Raw genomic sequence first — 22423 nt, forward strand, 5'->3', positions numbered from 1 at the left:
CACATCAGTAAAATCCAAGAATCAGGGTTATGCACATGTATTCTTTTGACTTTATCAAAGGAAAAAAGATTCAGTTTTCCATAATAAAAAGCAATTAACCTTAGAAGCATACTGTGACAACTCCTTCTTAAACTGCTGCTCCTGCTGTTTCATGAGAGCCTGAGCCTCTTTCCCCACCACAGCTTGACCTCCACTCTTCTCTAGCTGGCTCTCAACAAACTTTTTCTTGGCTAACTCTAGATCATGAAGTCTCTGTTTGTGGTGTAGAATGCGTTTTTGAAGTGACCTTCTGTATAGTTTGCCAGAACGAGATTTGCTTCGAGAAGGATTGCTTGATACGTGACCCTGGATGAAACCCCAGCGGTTTGCTTGGCATGATCCTGAAACAAATATTGAATATTCAAAACCAACACAAAAAAGATAGCATCTTGCGATGTCAACCTTTATTGAAAGTTGCTTTCAGTACTGCTTAACCTTTCCAAAATCATGGGGACACCACCTTACCATTATTTGCAACCATCAACTGTTTGATCATGTTGATGGAAATGAGATACATAAATCCACTGTACTAAAAATATGAAGTGGAATGTTCTATGGTTTGTAGGCACAGGTTTCTAAACAGGCTTCTTTCAGATTTTCCACACATGAATTGCGAAGACAATGCATATTTTCTCATAAACTAAGCCAGAATTGCATTATACTACAACAGTGAGCTATTTTAATAGCAAAGTTTACTGAATATACCTTACGTAATTTGGTGCATAGGATGGTCATATAAATTTAATGGATGACACTATTTAACCTTGATGAGGTTAATATGCTTGTCATCGTCAGAATGCTACGTTGGCGTATTATAGTGAAGCATCAAGAAATATTACTTTCAATGAGGCATTGATGGTGATTGTACCCATTTTATATCAACTAAAAATTGTTTCAAGGCATGACAAGCTGTTAACTAACCATGATTACTGTGAATAACGGTGAGTTGGTGCATCACCAACAACTTCAGACAAGAGACCAGTAAATTTATTGTACTGACACAGTCACTTTAAAACCAATTTTTTCAGAAAAATGCACCAATAGCACATGGCCTATGCCTTGCACATCACTGTTGAATCCAAGGGCTTATACAACTGATCAAATAATGAAGGGCATTCAACAGCCATTGGCTCCCATATGAACAAGTGCATGGGTAGTTATATCATGTTGCATTAGTGTTTTTTGTATTAGTCCTTCATCTTTGTCACAATGGCAAAGCGTCTACCTAATTGGCTGAAGACGCATCATAAACTGACAACACATTTGGAACTTAAACTCAAAAGATATTTAAGACTACAATATTTTTAAAAATATGCTACAGGAGAGTATGATCTCCTCACAATAGCATCTGAAAAGTCTCAGCCCTCAGATCATTTAGAAACTTTAAAACTCTTAGAGCAACACAAAAGGGAATCTCACCTGCATCCTTCCTCAGATTTACTTTTTCTGATTCTTCTACTCCCGGTGTAAGACCAAAAGAGTTGTCAAAGTTTCGGCACAAGAAAAGAAGAATCCAACTAACGAGCGACAAGTCCAAACATCCTAGAAAGAAAAATGCGAAGAAAAACAATATTAAAATAGTGTCAGATTTTACAGAAAATATGTAACTGAAAAATCACTGGTACAGGAATAGCAGTCTGAATAGAAGTAACCCACACAATCTGAAACATGTATATAAAACTGATTTACAATGAAAGTACTGTAAGCAAACCTATTGAGTTTCTGTGTGAGGCAGCATCAGGTGCATTTGTAAGTGGGGACAACACCTTGGCCAACATTGCAAGCAGAGATTCCATTATGCTGACAGAGCTGGGACCACTCAAGGACTTCTGGCCAAGGGCACTCAGCAGCACAAATACTCTACAAAAAAGAATCTCATCTTCACAGTACTTTTGACTGAAACATTGAATATCATTTACATATAAAATAAAATAAGGTATTCAATGAGCATATTAAGTAACATAATGAAAGCATTAAAATCAAACAACATCAGACTCTTACAAAACCTATCGAAAAACATGAGCAAGGCTCACTAATAACCCCCACTGTGACTTACAACTTCAGCTGAACAACAAATAATGATTATTCTTGAAAAAATACAAGGTCTTAACAGACTTGGTAATGCAATTTTCTTTTAAACAAAGACATTATTTCTACAGTCTCAATACAATCTGTAACAAGATTGTAAATTTATTGATTGAGCAAACATGAGATTTTTGATGAATTAAAAGAGATGGATTGTGTGAAATTTTCAATAATTTTTGTTGTTTTTGTCGTTGAATTATTTCACTGCAAGTCTCCTACAGATATGCAGGGTCATCCCCTTAGGTGAAAAAATCAATTCAAATGTATCCAAGATAGCAGATGAACAAAAACTTCCATTAGAAAGGTTTCATTAAAGTCAAAATATACTATTTGAAAACTCCTTCAAAAACTTCAATCTTGGACCCATACAGTTCCCTGCATCCCTGCTTTAGACTTTAGAAATTTGAAAACAAGTTGATGAATACTGTTCATGGTATGGGTTGAACAAACTCTCAAACAAAGTCCAAATATTTCAAATCATGTAATTCTTACAACAGAAAAAATACCATGCACTGCACCTCATCTTTAGACAAAGTAGGTGGTCCCTCAAATTTGAAAACAGTCTAACAATAGTTATTGGTACGGACAGATAGAATTCCTTGGAATAAAAATATAAAAGTTAACAGATACTACCAGCTCTTCAGTAGCTAAAGCCACCAACAGGAATTAATTAAGAAATACTCTTTACTCAACCCCTATGTACAGTGAAAAAAAGTGCACTTTTGCCCTGAACTATTATAGTTAAAGTGTGAGGACACCTTTAGCGAAACATCTTAGAAAGGTCATATCATATTCATTAGTGTCAACAAATACTCCTTTCCCAACACTAAAAGGTTCTTTGGGTATAAAAAGTTAAATTGAAGGATAAAGTCCATGTACCTGTCTTGAGGAAATATTTGAGTATATTCAGAGTGGAAGAATTCCTGAAGCATATTTCCCAAGAATGTTCCCCACCATGTTTGACTGCCACAGATCCTAGACAGTAGTAAACCTGTGCTGACTTGGATACGCCTGCTTCCCAACAGACATAAGTTCTTAAAGAGAGTCTCACTTGTCTGTGGTGTTAGTGCCATGTACAGAGACAAGGGTGGTTGTGGAATTGTTGGGGTGCTTGTACTCATACTCAGCAGAGTGTCAAGCAGGTTCTCCAACATCACTCTAAGCTTATCTGTTGATGTTTGCCGAAGCAAATTATTCACATTCACATTTTCCTCATATTCTCTACCTTTGATACCAAGTGCTCTTTTCAGACGGACAATTGCTCTTTGAGCAAGGTTCAGCTGCAGCTGCAGCTGTAAGCAGTCATTATATGTCTGAATGATACTATTGTCTTCATCATTTTTCTTGGTTTTCTTCAAATAGTATTCAACATGTGATGCTGGGAACTGCATACTATCCACAGCACTGAGAAGTGACTCCAAGCGAGTCTTTGTTAGACTGTATCTGCACTGAAGATCTTCTTGAAGTGACATGAAGAGTCCAAGCTGTGACAACAATTGGGACTGGCCTTGAACTTCCAGTTGAGCTGCGGAATGACTGCATGAAGGAGCACTTTGGTCCTCCACATATTCCTTCCATTCCCATGGTAGAATATAACAATGACCATAGAAAGCACCTATTGGGATCCGAGAACGCGTTGTTCCAGCACCATATCTTCCCACAGTTGTAATCTGGAAAAATGATAAGTGTCAATACTGCGTAACTTTTAAATTAAATATCAATGAAATAAACTGATGTGTATGCAACAACAAAAATTTAATAACACAAAATAATTCTACCTGGAGTGATATCAGGTATTACCAAAAACCTTACAGAATATTCCTGCTTCCTAATGAAGACACACAATAAAACTTTCTAATGTGAACCATATTCACACATAAAGATGGGTAAATAGTAAATACTATCTAGCAAACCTGTTGCAGATATATACATATAACTGACATGGTCTACTCTCCATACAGTTACCTTTTGTTGGCTCAGCTGAATGCCTGTGTCAAGCCATTCTAAACAAATGGTGTGCTTGGTTTTGGTTTAAGTGCTCTGCTGGATTGTCTTTAAATATTCGTCTGTATCAGGGAAACTCTAACAGGAGGAGTGGTTACTCCTCAAAAGGCCCCTTAAAGTATGCCATGGTTTGTCATATGACCAGAAATACCAGCTACTCTGTTGAATGGAGTAACTCCAATTTTACAGTGCAAAATCCACTCTCCAATTTCTCTTCGCAAACCTGATTTTTCAAATAAATTACAGAAAAATTCTACACAAGTTCTATACAATTTCGTAATACACCGGTTTAGTTTGGTGATTTTTGACATTACACCGGTACTGCATTTAGATACATAGCGTGTGATCTTTGGATCTCTAATATGTAAGTGTGTTAAAGACGACAACATTTCCCAATGTTTTTCCAAATGCTACTGATACCCTGGGATGAGCACGAAAAGTACATCAAATTGGCGGAGTCTGATACATTGCCAGAAGAAAAAACAAACAATAAGCGAGCATAATCAGAAATTTAGAGCAAAATATAGCATGACATACCCCTGTTTTGTGTCACTGAAGATCAGCGAATCAGATGCTTTTTGCTCCATTTATCAAGCTGACATTCTCTTTTCTCAAGGTGGCATTGGTGACCTCCATATTCATGCCAGTCGAAAAATCACATGTCGACTTGGCAAAGGTTAAAGAGAATGCCAGTCAGAAGATGATTTCCAAATGTTCACTATGCCAAATCATACGATGACTGTAGTAAGTCCTGAAGTTATTTTCTCAAAATTCTTGATTGAAAATAATTTGCTGTTCTCTATTTCTGATACCGCTGGGAAAATGTTCAAACAAATGTTTCCGGATATTGCCAAGAAAGATGGATGTGCCTGATTTAATCCCCAGCAATTGTGAAATATGCCTTGCTGATAATCATGCAAGAGAAATAACAGAGAGAATTAAATCAGCCCCTTTCAGTGTTGCAACAGATGGATCAAATGACTACTCCAATACAAAACTGTATCCAGTTGTTGTGAGATATTATGATCAACGACTTGAAAAGATTGTGACATCAATGCTGAAGAAGCGCAGGAGAAGACATATTCAGGCAATAATGTATTTCCTTACAGTTATTCTAATATCATGATTTATTTTGTCTGAATTGTTAGAATTCTACTAACTTCACTTGTTAAAACTAAAAATATGAACAAGTAACTTTATAAAAATATAATTACTTTATTATGAAGACCTGTTGATATCATGGAGATATTTACATGATGCCAAATTGTGTTTTGTCTTGACAAAGTATAAATTGCATTATTTTATTTGTTCATTCCTGATAGTTTTAACTGACATGGCTGGAGTTTTATTTGTTGACATTTCATTTCAGATAAGGCATGTGCATATTATGATGTTTTACTATGATGAACCTAGGTACCAAACATGAAAAGAATCTAGCGAATGGTTCTTAAAATAATCCAATTCATACATACGGACTGACGGACAGAGCCCAATACTACATCCCCTGCTTTGCACTAAACGTGCGGTGGGGGATAAAAAAAATATGAGTTCTAGCAACAGTTTTGCATTCTTTGTAATGTGGCATATCATTTACACTTTCATTCCTTCACATATGTATTTATTTCTAGTGTTCTTTTTGTCCATTTCTTTCATCCATCCACGCTTTTTACTCTATTTTCTTGCTATAATTCATTCATTCATTGTAAAATTAAAACTGATCCAATATACTAGCTGAACGCAGCTGAAGTTGCACTGGGAACGAATCAAGCCACTGTGTGCATTGGAGCATGATGGGGCACACGCTCATTACAGGTCCCCCTAAGTAACTGAAGGAATAACAGCAAATTTGAAGGAATTGCATCTCAAATGTAAACAAGCACAGCCAACTCGTGAAGCAGTTGCAGTGATGTCAGTAGTTAACGGTAATAACATAAAGACAACGCCCCTATCAGAAACAGAATGTTGGTATTCTTGAAACACGCCTGGCCATCTTCGGAGATTTCTCGGCTCCGTTCCGTGATTTGTCGGTCGCGTCCTGAAACTCACATGGCGTCACTGGAAGGAGCATCCGTCTCAATAAGTTTTGTTTTTAGTTTCTACTGTTTTCATTTTTATAAATATCCATCGTTGACCACCCATGTTGAATGCGTTTAGGTATGAGGTGTTGTCGGAGCTATAGATTATTTTTTTAAGAAAAGATCGTCACTGCAAAAGAGCGTCATAAGTCATGCTCCCGGATGTTTCCGATGTTCAGACATAAACAACCTCCGGGGCCATGACTACATTTGAGATGCAATTCATTCAAATTGGCAGTAATTCCTTCCATTACTAAGGGAGGCCTGAATTACTACAAATGGTAAAGAAAGCAAGCGTGTGACGTATCCTTGTGGTTTCATATTTACCCTGACTCATACCAATTTTGTCTGAGGAATGATGAACTTTTTTTTTTGTGCACCAACAACAGAAAAAATATTTCACATTTCCACACCATTCTCCAGCACATGCACACTCACTCTCACATGACCATTCTGTGACTCATCACTTTTTAAGTTTCACATTTAAGGCCAAAAGTAAACCAAATTCTGAGGAGAATGGAAATAGCTAGGGGATGTGTGAGTAAATATAAGTATAATACATAAGCTGTATTAGAGAATATCATGCACCTCCTGCCATCTTTGAAAGCAAGCAAGTTAATGTTTGGTTTGGGTTAGGGTTAGGGTAAGGTTTAGGGTTTGGGTAAGATTTAGGGTCTGCATTAGGGTTAGGGGGTCGTGACATTAGGTAATACGTATTCTTTAACTATACCAAAATATTTTTACCCTAAAAAATACACACTATGCCCTAGCCTAACTCATAGCAATTGCTTAATTTGACAGAATCTGAACTAATGATCTGTTCAAGTAACCCATTGGGAAATTTGTTTGATTGGCATTATTAGAAGTTGATGAGTATTAGGAAAGTAAGATTCTTTATGGGTAACAACTTCTTTAATACATATGATGTGACGCTTATGCCCTTGTCAAGCAAGAGTACTTTCTCATAACCCACTGGCAAGGTGAATTCTATGACATCAACTTCTGCTTGGAGAAAAAGTAGAAAATGTTGAGATTTTGTGGATTTGCTACACTTGCAATGAAATGTGGCAGTTTCTGGTGATTTTTGTTCAGTTTTGGTGGATATGAGTTCAGTTTTGGTGCATAGGAGTTTAGTTTTGATGATTTGTTCATCGTCTGTATGGTAGGGCTGGGTAACATAACAGAACAAGTTTCCACTACACCTTGGGCAAAGGGAGTGACAATAGGTGATAAAAATATTTCATGATGAGCACAACTACCAAACATTTTTCTATTTACTAACTTGTTTCAAACATATATGATAAAATAACTGACTTCAATGATAGATGAAAGTTATGCTTTATGATGAAGTTTCTATCAATGGTTGTACATAGAAAGAGATGTCATGATCAAGGATTTGAGAAAGAAACTGTTCAAGGATTTGAGAAAGAAATGATGAATTTATATTTTGTTTGGTGATAACTGTATAATTGGTAATACCTGACACTGTCTTTGTATGTTGTTTTAATTTTAAGGATATCCTGTCATAATCAACATTTGTATAATAAAACGGTAAAATTGCTGCCTACCTTCAGATAGCGACAGATGGGTGGAGGCATAATATTGTTCATGACAAGAGTTCTTAATCCTATGTCTGAAGCCACAACTAGTCTCTGTCCATCAACCTCTTCCCCTTGTATCCACACATCAATAGAGAGGGAAGCAAGGTCTACACAGGCTGGTATTATTACATCAGTCAGAAGAATTGGCTTTCCAAAGTCAAGTGTCACAAAACGCCTTGCACCTGAAAACAAGAACACAATCATGAAAAAGACAAAAAAATTCATACTGAGGCTAAAAACATCAACTGACAAGTTACACATTCTTTTCAACTAATGTAGACCAGATTCGATAAGATAAGCTGGGTGAAGACAATGGCTTGATAATACAGGGTGATACCAGCACCTTGTCCATGTACTAGTGGATAGGTGCACTAAAGAAAGATCATACTATTTTAATAACACGAAGACAAAGTCATCAATATCCCCCACTAAGTCAAAATATCATTCAAGAGCAGGTCATAAGTTATGATAATGCCAAAGTTTTGGTGTGTATATAGAAATGTGGAAAAAGAGTAATGAAAGGGTTTTAAAAGTTCTTCCCCTGAAAGGAGCACAACCACTAATTTCAGTCTAAGTCAAACTTGTTGCCATGGAAACACAAAAAATATTTTATTCAGAATTGAAAAATGCCAAAAGTTCACATGAAATGTCATCTTTGCAATTAATTTACAGAGACTATCCAACACTTTGTCAGTGGATGCCCTTCCTTGGCACAAACAGCATATCTTAAAAGACATGATGGCATGGTTCACTGCTTTTACTATCTTAAACAGCATGTCTCAAGACATGATGGCATCCTAGTTGTTTCTACTATTGTCTTCACCATGCCTGTGGCTTTGACTTTGAGGTCCATCAATGGTACGACCCTGCACATGTCCAGGGCGTCCTGGAAAATGATGCTTTCAAACTTCTCTGGAATGAGCAAATATACAGCCTGAGACGAATTCCAGTTAACACACCTGACGTCAGGATTTTTGTTCATTGTATACCTTTCAGCATACGAGCTATCAACCCAGAAAATTTACTGAAATCGCCCCAGCGGTTAGGTCAGGAGAGCTGGTACAACAAATAAAGAGAATAAGAATAAGAATCGGATAATGAAATAGGTCTTCCAGACTACTACTACTAATAATAATATGCACTTACCTGAGTGCATTCTTTCAATGACAAGGACCTGAGGTGGAGGTGGCTGCAATAAAGCCTGGTTTTGGGGAAAAGCAAATGAAGCTTTCTGTGTCTGCTGCTGGATCTGGGATGTGGATGGTTGGCCAGAACCACCTGCTAGTGAAAGTGATATTGTTTGTGGGGCAACTGTTTGTTGCTGTTGTTGCTGTTGCTTGCTGATATCACTCTCACCGCTCATTAACTAAAACACAACAACATTCAGATGAAGCTAATTACCGTGAAAATCAAATAATATTTGGTGGACAAGAAATTTATCACGTCACCTTATCATGGTTTGGGGGTTTAAGAAAACTATTGTTTTCTGTTATAACAGTTCAACTCTGTATCACCAAAGACAAAATTTAAAATCTCTCTAGGTACAGAGCAGTATATATAAACCCGAAGTGTGCTTTACACTTTATATTGGGTCATCTCTTGCTTTTCCAGAATAACCACATTTGGGGTTTTTGTTTTGTTAGTAAGACCTCTTCAAAGGTTTCACTTTTTGTAATTATCTATTCCTTTCTCAACATCAACATCAACATTGAAATGACATACGAGTGTTTGAAATCAATAGAAAAACATCATTCAAGATTAAGTTAAAAATGCAAATGTTTTCAAAAGCAAGATTCGAACTGCAACTCTCAGATTTGTAAGCAGACGCTCTACCACACAGCCACCAGGGCCGACGAAGGATATGAGTTGAATTATCTATTTGTAGTTACTGTCATCAAATTGATTTTACCTGCATGTCATTCATTGTTATGTAACTTCATTAAATGATCATCTACTTTGTAATCATCCATCATTAACTGTATATATGTCTCCTCGGTTTTGGTAGACAATGTGAAACATAGGGTTCAGGAAATCCCTCTGGGTTTAGACTGTCTACAAAAACCTCTGAGGCATGTTTTATCCACTACATCAATACTACAAAGGCTGCAACATGAAATGGCCATATTGCAAGAATCGAAATCTGGCTCCTACTTAAGTGTCACCTTAGAAAGGATGATTCAAACAAAGCTTTAACCCCACAGAACATGTAGTTTCCATGGGGATTTTGAAGATGAGAAAGTTAACGCCAGGGCATTAAATCAGGCAGATAGATAGGGGACAGACATACTGGAAAACTTCAATTCCAATTACATGAACCTGTTAGAGTAGGTAGTGCAGTTTCAATCACTTCAAATCCTGGTGACACAAAAAGACAAATGGTCAACACTGCATGGTGGCCAACATGCAAGATTGTTTGATGCCAGGGTAATAGTCATGTTTATTACTTGCCCGTTGAAGATATTACAGTGTAATATTTTCACTTCAATACTACAGTAGTGTAATACCGCTTGACGTATGACGCCAAAATGGTTCAAAGTTGTGACAATGCTAATGTTGATGTCATGATTTTACTAAATTTTGCTTGACTTGCAAGCTGAGAATCCTCACACTGTAGGCAATTTCGCCGCAGTTTCTGTCAATTTATGTTGGCGAGTAATAAACAGGATACTAAACTCGCTTCTGTCAAATACCATTTTCATTAAACTCGTTAAAGATATAGAATCAAACTCGCTTTCGCTCGTCTGATATCAAATCATTAACTCGTTTAATAAAAATGGTAGTACACGTAAGGTCGTTTAGCATCCTCTATATCATGGACAGTAGCTGTAAGATCTTCATAGTTAGTCAGTAACTATCATTTAATAGGTACAATTATCTGACAAGCATGTTGTCATGACTTTAACTAATTTGTCTTTGCTTAAGGATACGATTAACAGGAGAAAGAGGATCTGCAATGTTATCCACACATACAAATTGTAAAAGTAACTAGGTTTCAAGAGGATGAGGTAGTATGTGCAGTATTAGAAAAAGTATTAACTGACAATGACATCTGCCAAATGAGGAATATGATTTGAATTTCTAAATGAAAATATTCCATCATGCAAATTGTTATGTTAATGTTTCATGAATATTTCCCATCAATGATGTATGCTGAGGCATGTATTACCTTGGAAACTGATGGTGGTGCCACAACCTGTACATGCCAGGTTTCATTTGGTGGTGTAACAGATGGAGTCATTAAGTTAGGTGTAGTTTTTGGTGTTGGTGGAAAGAGTTCTGGAGCTTTGGTTACTTTTTTTCCTGGGGTATGGATAGCTTCGGTGATGGCTTGTTCAAGCTGCTTATAACTGGGATGCAACTGTTTGGCATATATCTGGGCAAGTTTCTTCAGGGAGTCTGCCATTGCCATGCCAGTCATGCCAGTGCCACCACTGATAATTGGTGGAGGGTTCTCACCAAAGTTTATTGTGCCTGACATGCCTAAAGGTGCAGTAGATGGGAGTGACGTATTACCATTGGCATCCAATCTCTCAACTCTGGTGCCATCACTGGTAGCATGACAAGTAAAATGAAGCGGCTCTGCCTCTAACAATCCCAAGACATGATTACGTGCATAATCCACTGGAGACTTTCCCGACTTGTCCTGTGACGAATTTAAACACAACATTTCATAAAGATCTGGCTCGTCCTGTTGCCGAGTAGCCTCAAGGGCTGCTTGTACTGTAGGTGTTGTTGACATGGACTGTGCACTGATATTGTTAGCCTTAGCAATTTGAAATGCACTGGGTTTGACAGTGTTCTTCAGGCTTTGAGGATTCTCAAGGTCAAACAGATCTGGTTCCAAGGGATGACCATACAACCCGTATCTGTTAGAAAAACAAAACATAAAAATATACCAAATCTTCACAAAATCTACATGGAACGATAAGATCACTGAAAATAAAGGATCTGCTGTCACATGCATGATAAAGTTTTCATTGCCACTGTCACTTGTCATTAAGACAGATAATATCACTAATTACATTTTATTTCACTGGAGTTTCAAAAATTAGAATTATAATCTGAAAATGAAACATTACACACAAAGTGCATTTACTTTAGCTAAAAACGAGTAGGCAAAATAGCGAATAATGCAGATTGCTCTTACCTTGCTTTTAACAGAGCATGTAATGGAACTGCTCTCTCTTGATAATGCTTAGCAATTGCACATAAGAGTTCTGTACATGTCTTAGCAACAGTGTTGATATCCATACATTTGACATGGTTCAACACTGTGAAGAACCACTTCATGGCTCCAGCTGATGTGGCACATGGGAGCAAAGGCAAGCAGCTGATCATTGCTTGCAGCATGAGGTAACTGAAGGCTGGGGCCAGGTCAGGATCTGATGATACTTTAGCATACCTGACAATCATTTGAAAACTGTAAGGATTCATCAAGAAACTGTTTCATCAAGTTACTGGTGGGATAATTGTTGGACAATAACTTTACATAGGATGAAATAATTAGAAAGAAACATGTAAAAAAAAATTACTGAAGACAAACTTCCTGCCAATTGATTTGCCATTGTTCTACCATGTACAGGAACAGAATTGACATGATTTCCCTTCCAGCGCAAGCACGGACCATCCAAAAATTACTTTTACTAAAGAGTCTAAAGAGGGGAGGAGCATCCAGCATTGGGAGGGAATAACCACCCTATGGTAAGGTAAGTATTTAAATATCTAAAATATTTAGATTTTAATAAATTTTTAACTTAACTTACCATAGGTCTATGCATATGGATTCAACATTTGGCCAGCGGTGTCTTTCAAAAGGACTATCTTATGAAGAAAAACAAATGCCAAGGGAAACCAAGCAAAGAAGATAGATAAACCCAAAGGAAAACATGTATGCTCTGTTAACCTTAAGGCCAGTAGGTAAGGAGTTGGAGTGAGTGAGTGAGTGAGTGAGTGAGTGAGTGAGTGTAGTTTTACACTGCACTCAGCAATATTCCAGCTATATGGCAGCTGTCTATAAATAATTGAGTCACAACCAGACAATCCAGTGATCAACATCATAAGCTTCGATCTGCGCAATTGGGAACTGACGACAAGTGTCAACCAAGTCAGCGACCCTGACCACCCAATCCCGTTAGTCGCCTCTTACGACAAGCACAGTCGCCTTTTAAGGTAAGCATGGGTTGCTGAAGGCCTATTCTATCCTGGACCTTCACGGGTCGAAAAGAGTTGTAGATACCTTAGTTCAGTTCCTAGCCAACTGCCAGTGGACCAAATGAATGAAGTCACTGCACATCCTCGACGGACAAGTCTTCGGGGGAAAAGTGGTTTCAACAGCTGCCCTGTGTTCATAACACATGCACAGTGAGTAAGTCCGCGGATCTTGAAACAGTATGCCTGCCCAGAGTATGAGGTCGTGTTCAGTACTCTAATCTTGGCTGAGTACATAAACAAGTAAATGATCTACTCGTTACATAAGAAACATGTTGATTGTGATAAGCAACCACAGAGAAAACTCAATGTTTGGTTTATTGACACAGTCATGTGTTTTTCACAATCACCAATGCATTATCTCATGAACAAGTGATAACTGTGTTTTAATCATGTTTGATTTTTTGGTTGCATGTGACCATTAAGACATCAACTGTGACAGCTTAATAATGATAAAAAGCAAGGTAATGCAGGTCAGGTATTCAATCAGCACTGTCCAGTTAACAGGCAAACAACAAACTAAGGGGTTTCAAACAACAGCAAATGACAAGCTTAGAGTATCGCAGCTTAAGGCCCAATAGCATTGCGTCAACAATGACACAAGCTTTTAAATTGACTGCATATTTGAGACAATTTGTCCGCCAAATATGCAGGTTTTCTGTATGAGGGCAAACAATGTGACTGCCTATGCTGCAGAGTTTGGAACTGGGGATGTGCACCAGAAGTTGGTTGTTGAACTGTCGCAGATAGGTCAATCAGTGGACATCAATGACTGTGACATAGAAGATCGAATGCATTTGGATGCAGCACCCACTCTATCAGTGACGGCTTACCTGGTCTTCACAAAGCGTCTGCCAGGATGTTCTTGCATCTTTGTATGTGCCAGGCTCTGGATCTGATACCATTGTCGTCCAGAATACAGGAAGGTCTGAGTTGCAGTTCCTGGCTGCTGATCAGTCAAACCACCATCAAGAGAATGGAGCTCCTCTGAAGAGGTGCATAGTGTTGGACTGCAAAAATGGAGCTGTAGGTTGTTGATGTGCCAACTTGACTCAGTTTCAGACCACAGTCCTGAAGTGGTCTGATCAGTTAGGTGTGCTCCCCAACTCTGAAGGGATGCATCTACGAAAAGCTCCTGGTCAAGTACAAACTCTGTCAAGGAGACTCCTATGTAGACATTTGACTCTGCAGTCCACCAACAGAGGTAAGTGTGAAGATTAAGGGGTAGAATGAACATCAACTATAGATCGTCCGTCTGAATATACGGTAGAAGAAAATGCTGTACCGGCCAGAGCATCAGGCGTCCTATGAGTGTCAAGTCCTGAGCTGAGATGAGATGAGACCTAGAAGGGAAAGAGCGGTTGGGACAGCCCCAATATCACAACCCTGGAAACACTGTCCTGCAGAGGTGCAGTGATAGGGTGACTGTCCCCGTAGTATCTTAAGCCACAGCTAGTCCCCTAAGCAAGAAGGTGAACCAAAGGCACGTGGATGTATCGCCAATTTGGCAGAAATACGTCTCATACTTCGACTTTCCATTAACATCCTCACAACTACTCAGAGAGATTTGTTGTTGACCAACTGATCAGTTTTCAAAACCCACACAAACTTGTAGATGTGGAAGGTTTCCACAATGTGAAGTATATACAATCAGTCTGTGTATCATGTGAAATGTGTAAAGAGAGCAATTCGTACTTTTTGTACTATTTAAATATTCATAGAATAATTTCATAAGACTTATTCAGGGATATTTGTAGTTTCAAACATATTAATGGAACTACATGTCATTAGTATCATCAATACCAGTGTTGTGAATTTAGTTTTGTGCCGCACTTAGCGATATATTCCTGCAATTTCCTGTCAGGGGACACCAGAAATGGGCTTCACACCTTGCACCCATGTTGGAAATCGAACCTGGGTGTTCGGTGTGAAGAGCGAACACTTTAAATACAAGGATACCCAACTGCCACAGTAACGGTGTTGAAGGAAGGCTAAAGTCACTCTAAGTCTGTTAGCATCATTAATGAAGAGCCAAGCTATTGGTAACAACAATTCTTAGAAGTTGTAAAATCTTTGTTTTTGTTTCAAAGAAACACAACTGGATTTTTTACAAACCTTCTTAACAGTATGGAAAAACATATTTAGTTCTTTAATGTCCGATAGATCCTGTTTCAAATGGCACATATTTTACTCAAAATGTTGATATGGAAATCCATTTGTTGACACTTGCTGAAAGAGAAAGAGAGGCTAGGATGTAGGGAAAATGATGTGGTTCAGGGAAGGTGAGAGAGATTAGTGTCAAACCATAGGCCTGGTCAATCTTGGCAGTAGGTTACGATCCCCTTTTATGTGAGTCAGGGTGCTGTCGGTAGAAGGTGGCAGAGATGTCAAGATTTCAAACTTGTCAGCAGTCTTAGATGATAGCCATACGATTAACGCTGCGCTACAACAGAACACTTCAATGTTAACAATGTAAGGATATCCAGGAGTGCCAGTCGTCGACGTTTAAAGGTAGCCGGACTCTGCTGTAGGCAAGCACATTTGAGATGGAGTAGACATCATGGCCAATGGTCTTGTGTGCTCTTCATAGATGAAAGCAGATTCAATTTGTTCTCCCATGGTGGCCGGCACAAGATAGACAAAGTGTTGATTGTATCTCTTCCCCTCTCCCCCGGGTAATAAACCCATGCAGCCACTTTTCAGCAAACACACAATACAAGTTGTTCACTGGCCAGGAGAACATGGGTTGATGTATCCTCGATGTTTCTTTATGTTCCCTATGTTAACTTACTGTACAAAACCTTTTGTAGCCATTGCTAGAGTTTGCCAAGAAAACCAAATTTAAAGTTATCTCCCTTCCATCGCATTAGCAAAATATCACTAATTTCCGTATATCACACATGATTCATTGTAACTTCAGATAAAAAATTACTACAACGAGGTACCAAATGAGTTTGGCATTCCCAGCAGTGGGTTTCATAGAAAATGTTACTCTCTTGCAAGTGGACTACACTGAAAATAACAGAAAAGCACTCAGCCAATCAGAAAGGTGTGAAGTATGATAATTAACACTATGATGACACTCTTAGTTCTGTCATTCCTAAGAAATGTCTCTAAGCTTCCATTAGGCTATATATCATTTGACCCTTTATTTATGACAACTATAGTACGTTTGGCTCAAAAGAGGACGATGAATTGCAATCTAACTCGGAAACAATTGAAAATAGCATACTCAGTGAAACATGGATCATCATCAAACCAACTCTGTGAGGATTTTGAAGAATTTTTGTCCTAAAAATATAAAGTTGTTTAACAAACTATCATTAAAATATTTACACAGTCCACTGTTTGTTACGACAGTGGAGTGCAGAGAAAGGGACAGCCAAGTGTTCGCAAGGCATGTGCACAAGTGCCAAGAAAGTCATTTTTTTCAATAACTTGTGCTGTGCAGTTATTTTTTCATTAACCTGTGCTGTGCCGTCTCCATCTTTTCTCGCACAATAGCTGATTTCTGATTCTATGCCAATAAAGCTTATGTATTTCAGTCAGCTTCACTTCTACATGGTCCATAGGCAGGTTTGAAAAAGACTCTATGATACCGATCACTGCAAGAAAAAGTACAATCACTGTAAGCATACACAGTGGGTGTACAGTGATTGGACCCGATCACATTTAGATAGATAAAATGAATATTATGCGTTCAATAGGGCTAAGACATAACATAATGTGGAAAAGTGTATCATTAACAATATCGACTCATAGAAATGCTACAAAATCAAACCATCAGGAAATAAACTTAGTATTTGTCATCATGAAAAGATATCTTCTGCCGGAAATCGATGATTGCTTCTTTCATGCTTAACCTAGCAACTTGAAACTTACTATTTATCACAACCAAAGCATTTGTGAAATGCTAGTATTTAAAGCATACTGTTCATGTTTCACAACTGGTAACTAGATTATTAACACCGATCTTACATTCACCACCAAAACATGCGTGCGATTACTGCAAATGTAGGCAGACAGTCACCCCATCACTGCACTCTGAAGGACAATGGTGTCAGGGGGCGCATATGGCTAAGTTGAGAAACCTGAGGAGCCCTGACAAGGTCGCTGTGAATCAAAAACAAGCTTTCTATAAAGCTCAGTTCCTGAGGAGGTTCCTGTTGGGACTTCTTGTAGTTGATAATCCCTGACATCAGAGTGGAATGAGAGTGTCTGTAGCAATGGGAGCGCTTGGTTTCCTGGTATTGGGAGAGTAGGCATTCCTCAATCAGTTGGTGCTGCAGAATGTGCTCTCTCGATGCCATAGACAAATGTTCCAGCCTTGGGATGCACTAATCCTGTAGAGGGGACAGCGTTAGAAGTGGCGCTGACTGGTGTAACTTGACAACAGCATCTGTGCTGGGCATTGGGGGTGTCAGTTCTGTAAATGCGTTGATGTGGGTGTTAGCACTAGCTGCCGAAGGTAGAATAAGCATCAAACAGAGTCTGAACCTCCAGGTGAGACAAAATATTCAGTAGTGAAAGGTCAACAAAGATGCATCAACGCCTAAGGCTCAGGAGTAGTTTCACGGTTGGAAGTTTGTTCCATCGCTGAAGAAATTCATCCGTCAGGCATCTGTGGGAGTGACGTCCGAGAGCCAAGAAATGAAGCAGGGGAAGCCATTTTCCTCCTACACTGAAAAACAGGGTATCTCCTTGGCAGCAGTGTAAGCCTTGAAGGCAGTAACAGTCAGAGGAGTGCAGAATTTGCAGCACTCTGCGAGCGAACAGTTGTCAGAAGCACAGTCCAGACACCAAGGGTGTGACTTTTTGGCTGACTTTGGAGCCTTGCAGAGACCACAAAACTGTTGAGTCATGCACAAAATACTGTAACACATAAGAAAAAGCCTGTCGCAACAAATAACAATCCCACACAACTGCAGAAAAATGGAAAACACCCCTGCAGCAAAAAATGGGCTCGCCCAAAGTAGCAAAACAGCAGAGTGTAAACATCCACTGTCCTGTGAAGAGTGAGAAAAAGGCAATGAATAAGGATTACCAGCACATTTACACCTACACAAGCATGGATACTATGGTGAAAAGTAACACTGAAGTATATAAGACACCAAAACAAAAAGTATAATCTAGCCTCATGTAAGAATGTTGAGTTTTGATTGGTCCATGTGACTCTGATAAAATACCATGTACATCCATCACGATCCGCGAGCGGGAGTAGAAAAGTCGTGTAATCCCGTTACGAAAGTCATATTACCCGCTACGCCTCGGTGACAAAGCAAAGTGAGAAAAGCGTGCATCGACAAGCCTTTAGTAATAAATGTGAACAGTGGCATCTCATATATATAAACACAAGTCGATTCGATGTGTGTTGTCTTGTTTTGATTTAGTGAAAACATTCAGCTAGAAAAAAGCATTATCACATCGTGTCTAGGGAAATATGGGGTTTTATCAGTCCCGAGTAAGGTTGTATTCCGCCGAGACGGAGTGATGTGGGAAAACATCCTACAGTGAAGTGGAAACACAAGGTAGCAAGGTAGGCGAAAAACTTATTTACACCCACACATAGAAGAAAGTAATAGTACACAGAGAAAACAAAAACATCTATGTCAAGGCAAGCTTTTAGTGAAAGTGATTTTTGGATGGCCCGTGCTGCACGGCAAAGGAGACCACATCACTTCCATTCCTGTCCACTTGTCAATAAGTGAGGCAGCCATTCTAGAAGAATGGCTAATCAACAACTGTCTGATCTTTTTCAAGCGGAGCTTGAATATGCACAGAACTATGGTAAGGTAAGTTAAAAATGCAAAATTTTAGACAACATATGCATTGTGTTCAATGGTGATGAGGCATTTTTCATACCAACAGAGTTGAAATTATTTTCATACTCACTCCAGTAGTAGCGCAAGTAACCGAGAACACTTGTGAGCTGTTGTTCTTGTTCCATCGATTAGACATGCTTTCACAATGTCCCTCAAATGCTGTTGGACAACAACAACCAGGCAACGACTGTGCTTCCTTCAACATGTACATGTAAAATACATAAAAGTTCTACATTCAAATGAAACACATCATTACAAAACTATTATGGGTCATAGCCATTGTCCACGGAGTTGTAAAAACATTCACTTCGAAGTACATTGTGGTTTTTAAACCGAAGTAAATCCTGGTACATGACTTGACTTCGAAGTACACAGTAGTTTTTAAACTGAAGTAAATCCTGGTACATGACTTGATTTTAAAGTAAAACATAGCGGTTTTTAAATTGAAGTAAATCCTGGTACATGACTTGATTTTAAAGTAAAACATAGTGGTTTTTAAACTGAAGTATATCCTGATACATGACTTGACTTCGAAGTAAAATATATTTAAACTGAAGTAAATCCTGGTACATGACTTGATTTTGAAGTATAATATAGTGGTTTTTAAATTGAAGTAAATCCTGGTACATGACTTGACTTCAAAGTAAAACAAAGTGGTTTTTTAAACTAAAGTAAATCCTGGTACATGACTTGATTTTAAAGTAAAACATAGTGGTTTTTAAACTGGATTAAATCCTGATACATGACTTGATTTTGAAGTATAATATAGTGGTTTTTAAACTGAAGTAAATCCTGGTACATGTCTTGATTTTAAAGTAAAACATAGTTGTTTTTAAACTGAAGTAAATCCTGGTACATGACTTGACTTCGAAGTACACAGTAGTTTTTAAACTGAAGTAAATCCTGGTACATGACTTGATTTTAAAGTAAAACATAGTGGTTTTTAAATTGAAGTAAATCCTGGTACATGACTTGATTTTAAAGTAAAACATAGTGGTTTTTAAACTGAAGTATATCCTGATACATGACTTGACTTCGAAGTAAAATATATTTAAACTGAAGTAAATCCTGGTACATGACTTGATTTTGAAGTATAATATAGTGGTTTTTAAATTGAAGTAAATCCTGGTACATGACTTGACTTCAAAGTAAAACAAAGTGGTTTTTTAAACTGAAGTAAATCCTGGTACATGACTTGATTTTAAAGTAAAACATAGTGGTTTTTAAACTGGAGTAAATCCTGATACATGACTTGATTTTGAAGTATAATATAGTGGTTTTTAAATTGAAGTAAATCCTGGTACATGACTTGACTTCAAAGTAAAACATAGTGGTTTTTAAACTGGAGTAAATCCTGATACATGACTTGACTTCGAAGTACACAGTAGTTTTTAAACTGAAGTAAATCCTGGTACATGACTTGATTTTAAAGTAAAACATACTGGTTTTTAAATTGAAGTAAATCCTGGTACATGACTTGATTTTAAAGTAAAACATAGTGGTTTTTAAACTGAAGTATATCCTGATACATGACTTGACTTCGAAGTAAAATATATTTAAACTGAAGTAAATCCTGGTACATGACTTGATTTTGAAGTATAATATAGTGGTTTTTAAATTGAAGTAAATCCTGGTACATGACTTGACTTCAAAGTAAAACAAAGTGGTTTTTTAAACTAAAGTAAATCCTGGTACATGACTTGATTTTAAAGTAAAACATAGTGGTTTTTAAACTGGAGTAAATCCTGATACATGACTTGATTTTGAAGTATAATATAGTGGTTTTTAAACTGAAGTAAATCCTGGTACATGACTTGACTTCAAAGTAAAACAAAGTGGTTTTTTAAACTGAAGTAAATCCTGGTACATGACTTGATTTTAAAGTAAAACATAGTGGTTTTTAAACTGGAGTAAATCCTGATACATGACTTGACTTCGAAGTAAAATATAGTGGTTTTTAAACTGAAGTAAATCCTGGTACATGTCTTGATTTTAAAGTAAAACATAGTTGTTTTTAAACTGAAGTAAATCCTGGTACATGACTTGATTTTGAAGTAAAATATATTTAAAATGAAGTAAATCCTGGTACATGACTTGACTTCGAAGTAAAACCTGTCATGGGGATAAACTTATCCTCAATTAGTAAAAGCAGGAGTAAATAGATAAATAGATAAATAGGAATAATTCCCAAGCAAAAGACAAGAGTTGACAAGTTTTGAATACAATGTAATATACCGAAAGTTACCTACTAAATTCAAAATGAAATTTTTACATTAGTTCTGTGATACTGATTCAACCTGGCTTCTAGTCAACAGTCTTACGTGAAATCTAATAATACATATTAAAACCAGAGAAATGGAATAAAATATGTGACTGTAAAGACAAGCATTTATGTCAAAGTCATGATTCCTCAGTCTGGTAACTTCTGTATAGATGTTTGCATGAAGAAATACACCTTTTCAGAGAATTTGAATTATCAAAATAAGGTCAAAATTTCAAATATTCAGATGTTGCATATCTGAATCTGGAAGATGATTCCCTTAGGGACAAGTCAACTGGTGTTACCAGGCAGCTGGTGGGAGGAAGGATTGGATTGTGTATGGACTTTTTAATAAGCTACATGCTGTGAGCACAACCTTATATCTTACAGTGAGTAATTTTGAGCAATGTTCCAATAATTCAGCTGAAATCAGTTTGATATATAACTCCAGTGTGACAATCTAACGTCTTAATCACTAGGTTATGCCACCACACATATTTCTTTACAAGAAAACATATTAAAGAGACAATGTACTTGTCAAATGTCTGCAGTGTAACCATGTCTTTTCAAGCATTTTCTGGAAATGAGCAAGTGCTATTTCAAAAAATTTTTAGATCTTGTCAGTCATACTTTATGTCATCATAAAGTGTAATTATTAAAGGCATGTAATGATTATGCAAACAAATTTTTTGCATTAACTTTCATTGTTCTAGTTGAGAATGCACAGAACATATTGGTTGAAAAAACACACTAGGAAACCTGTGCTAACCCATACAGACTTTTTTTCATATGGGTGAAACCCACCCTTTCAATAAGTGTTTTGCATACCTCTTGATAGGATCATTCATTTGTATTGCAGTTATCCAAGTCAAAACATCTAGTGCTATGTTCTGAGCATGTTCCGTGCCAATGCCAACCAATTCATTTTCACTCGGAAAAGCAACTAATTTCAACAGTCTTTCATGAAAGCTCTGCATTTCAATCATTGCATTTCTTTGGGGCCTCTCTCGTGGAATGTTTGTTTTTTTCATTTTTCGTACTGTCAATGAAATTTCCTGAATCCAATCACAGCCTTTCACATCAGTGAGTTTTTGTTTATGTGGTGCTGTAGCGGCTAGTCTCTCTGCAACGCTAGCTCCAGGCATGTAGGGCACATTCTCAAACAAGGACTTAATTGTCTTCTGCTTTGAGGAGTTAGAAGTAGATGCAACTGGTGTTGACATCTTCTTTTTAGTCTCCTGGAAAAGATGAGAGATTGGTAAAATAAGATGACAAATCCCTCCAGACCCAACAAATTTGAAAGTAATCATCTTACAATTACTTGAAGTC

The 22423-nt window shown here is 37.6% G+C and overlaps 1 protein-coding gene across 3 annotated transcripts in view; it reads right to left on the reverse strand.

The window, feature by feature from the left end:
* The window catches only part of LOC137293797 (baculoviral IAP repeat-containing protein 6-like), a 166692-nt gene that overhangs the window by 96238 nt on the left and 48031 nt on the right, over positions 1-22423 (reverse strand). For all 3 annotated transcript variants that reach the window (XM_067824541.1, XM_067824540.1, XM_067824539.1), the window contains exons 15-24: positions 21923-22332; positions 18905-19030; positions 11952-12206; positions 10971-11670; positions 8951-9170; positions 7772-7986; positions 3004-3794; positions 1751-1899; positions 1459-1581; positions 100-380 (exon numbers count right to left, since the gene is read on the reverse strand). In XM_067824541.1, coding sequence (XP_067680642.1) covers positions 100-380; positions 1459-1581; positions 1751-1899; positions 3004-3794; positions 7772-7986; positions 8951-9170; positions 10971-11670; positions 11952-12206; positions 18905-19030; positions 21923-22332 — 3270 coding nt within the window. The remainder of the gene's footprint in view (positions 1-99; positions 381-1458; positions 1582-1750; positions 1900-3003; positions 3795-7771; positions 7987-8950; positions 9171-10970; positions 11671-11951; positions 12207-18904; positions 19031-21922; positions 22333-22423) is intronic.

This window comes from Haliotis asinina, chromosome 8 (assembly GCF_037392515.1).
Source record: "Haliotis asinina isolate JCU_RB_2024 chromosome 8, JCU_Hal_asi_v2, whole genome shotgun sequence".
Classification (NCBI taxonomy): Eukaryota; Metazoa; Mollusca; class Gastropoda; order Lepetellida; family Haliotidae; genus Haliotis; species Haliotis asinina.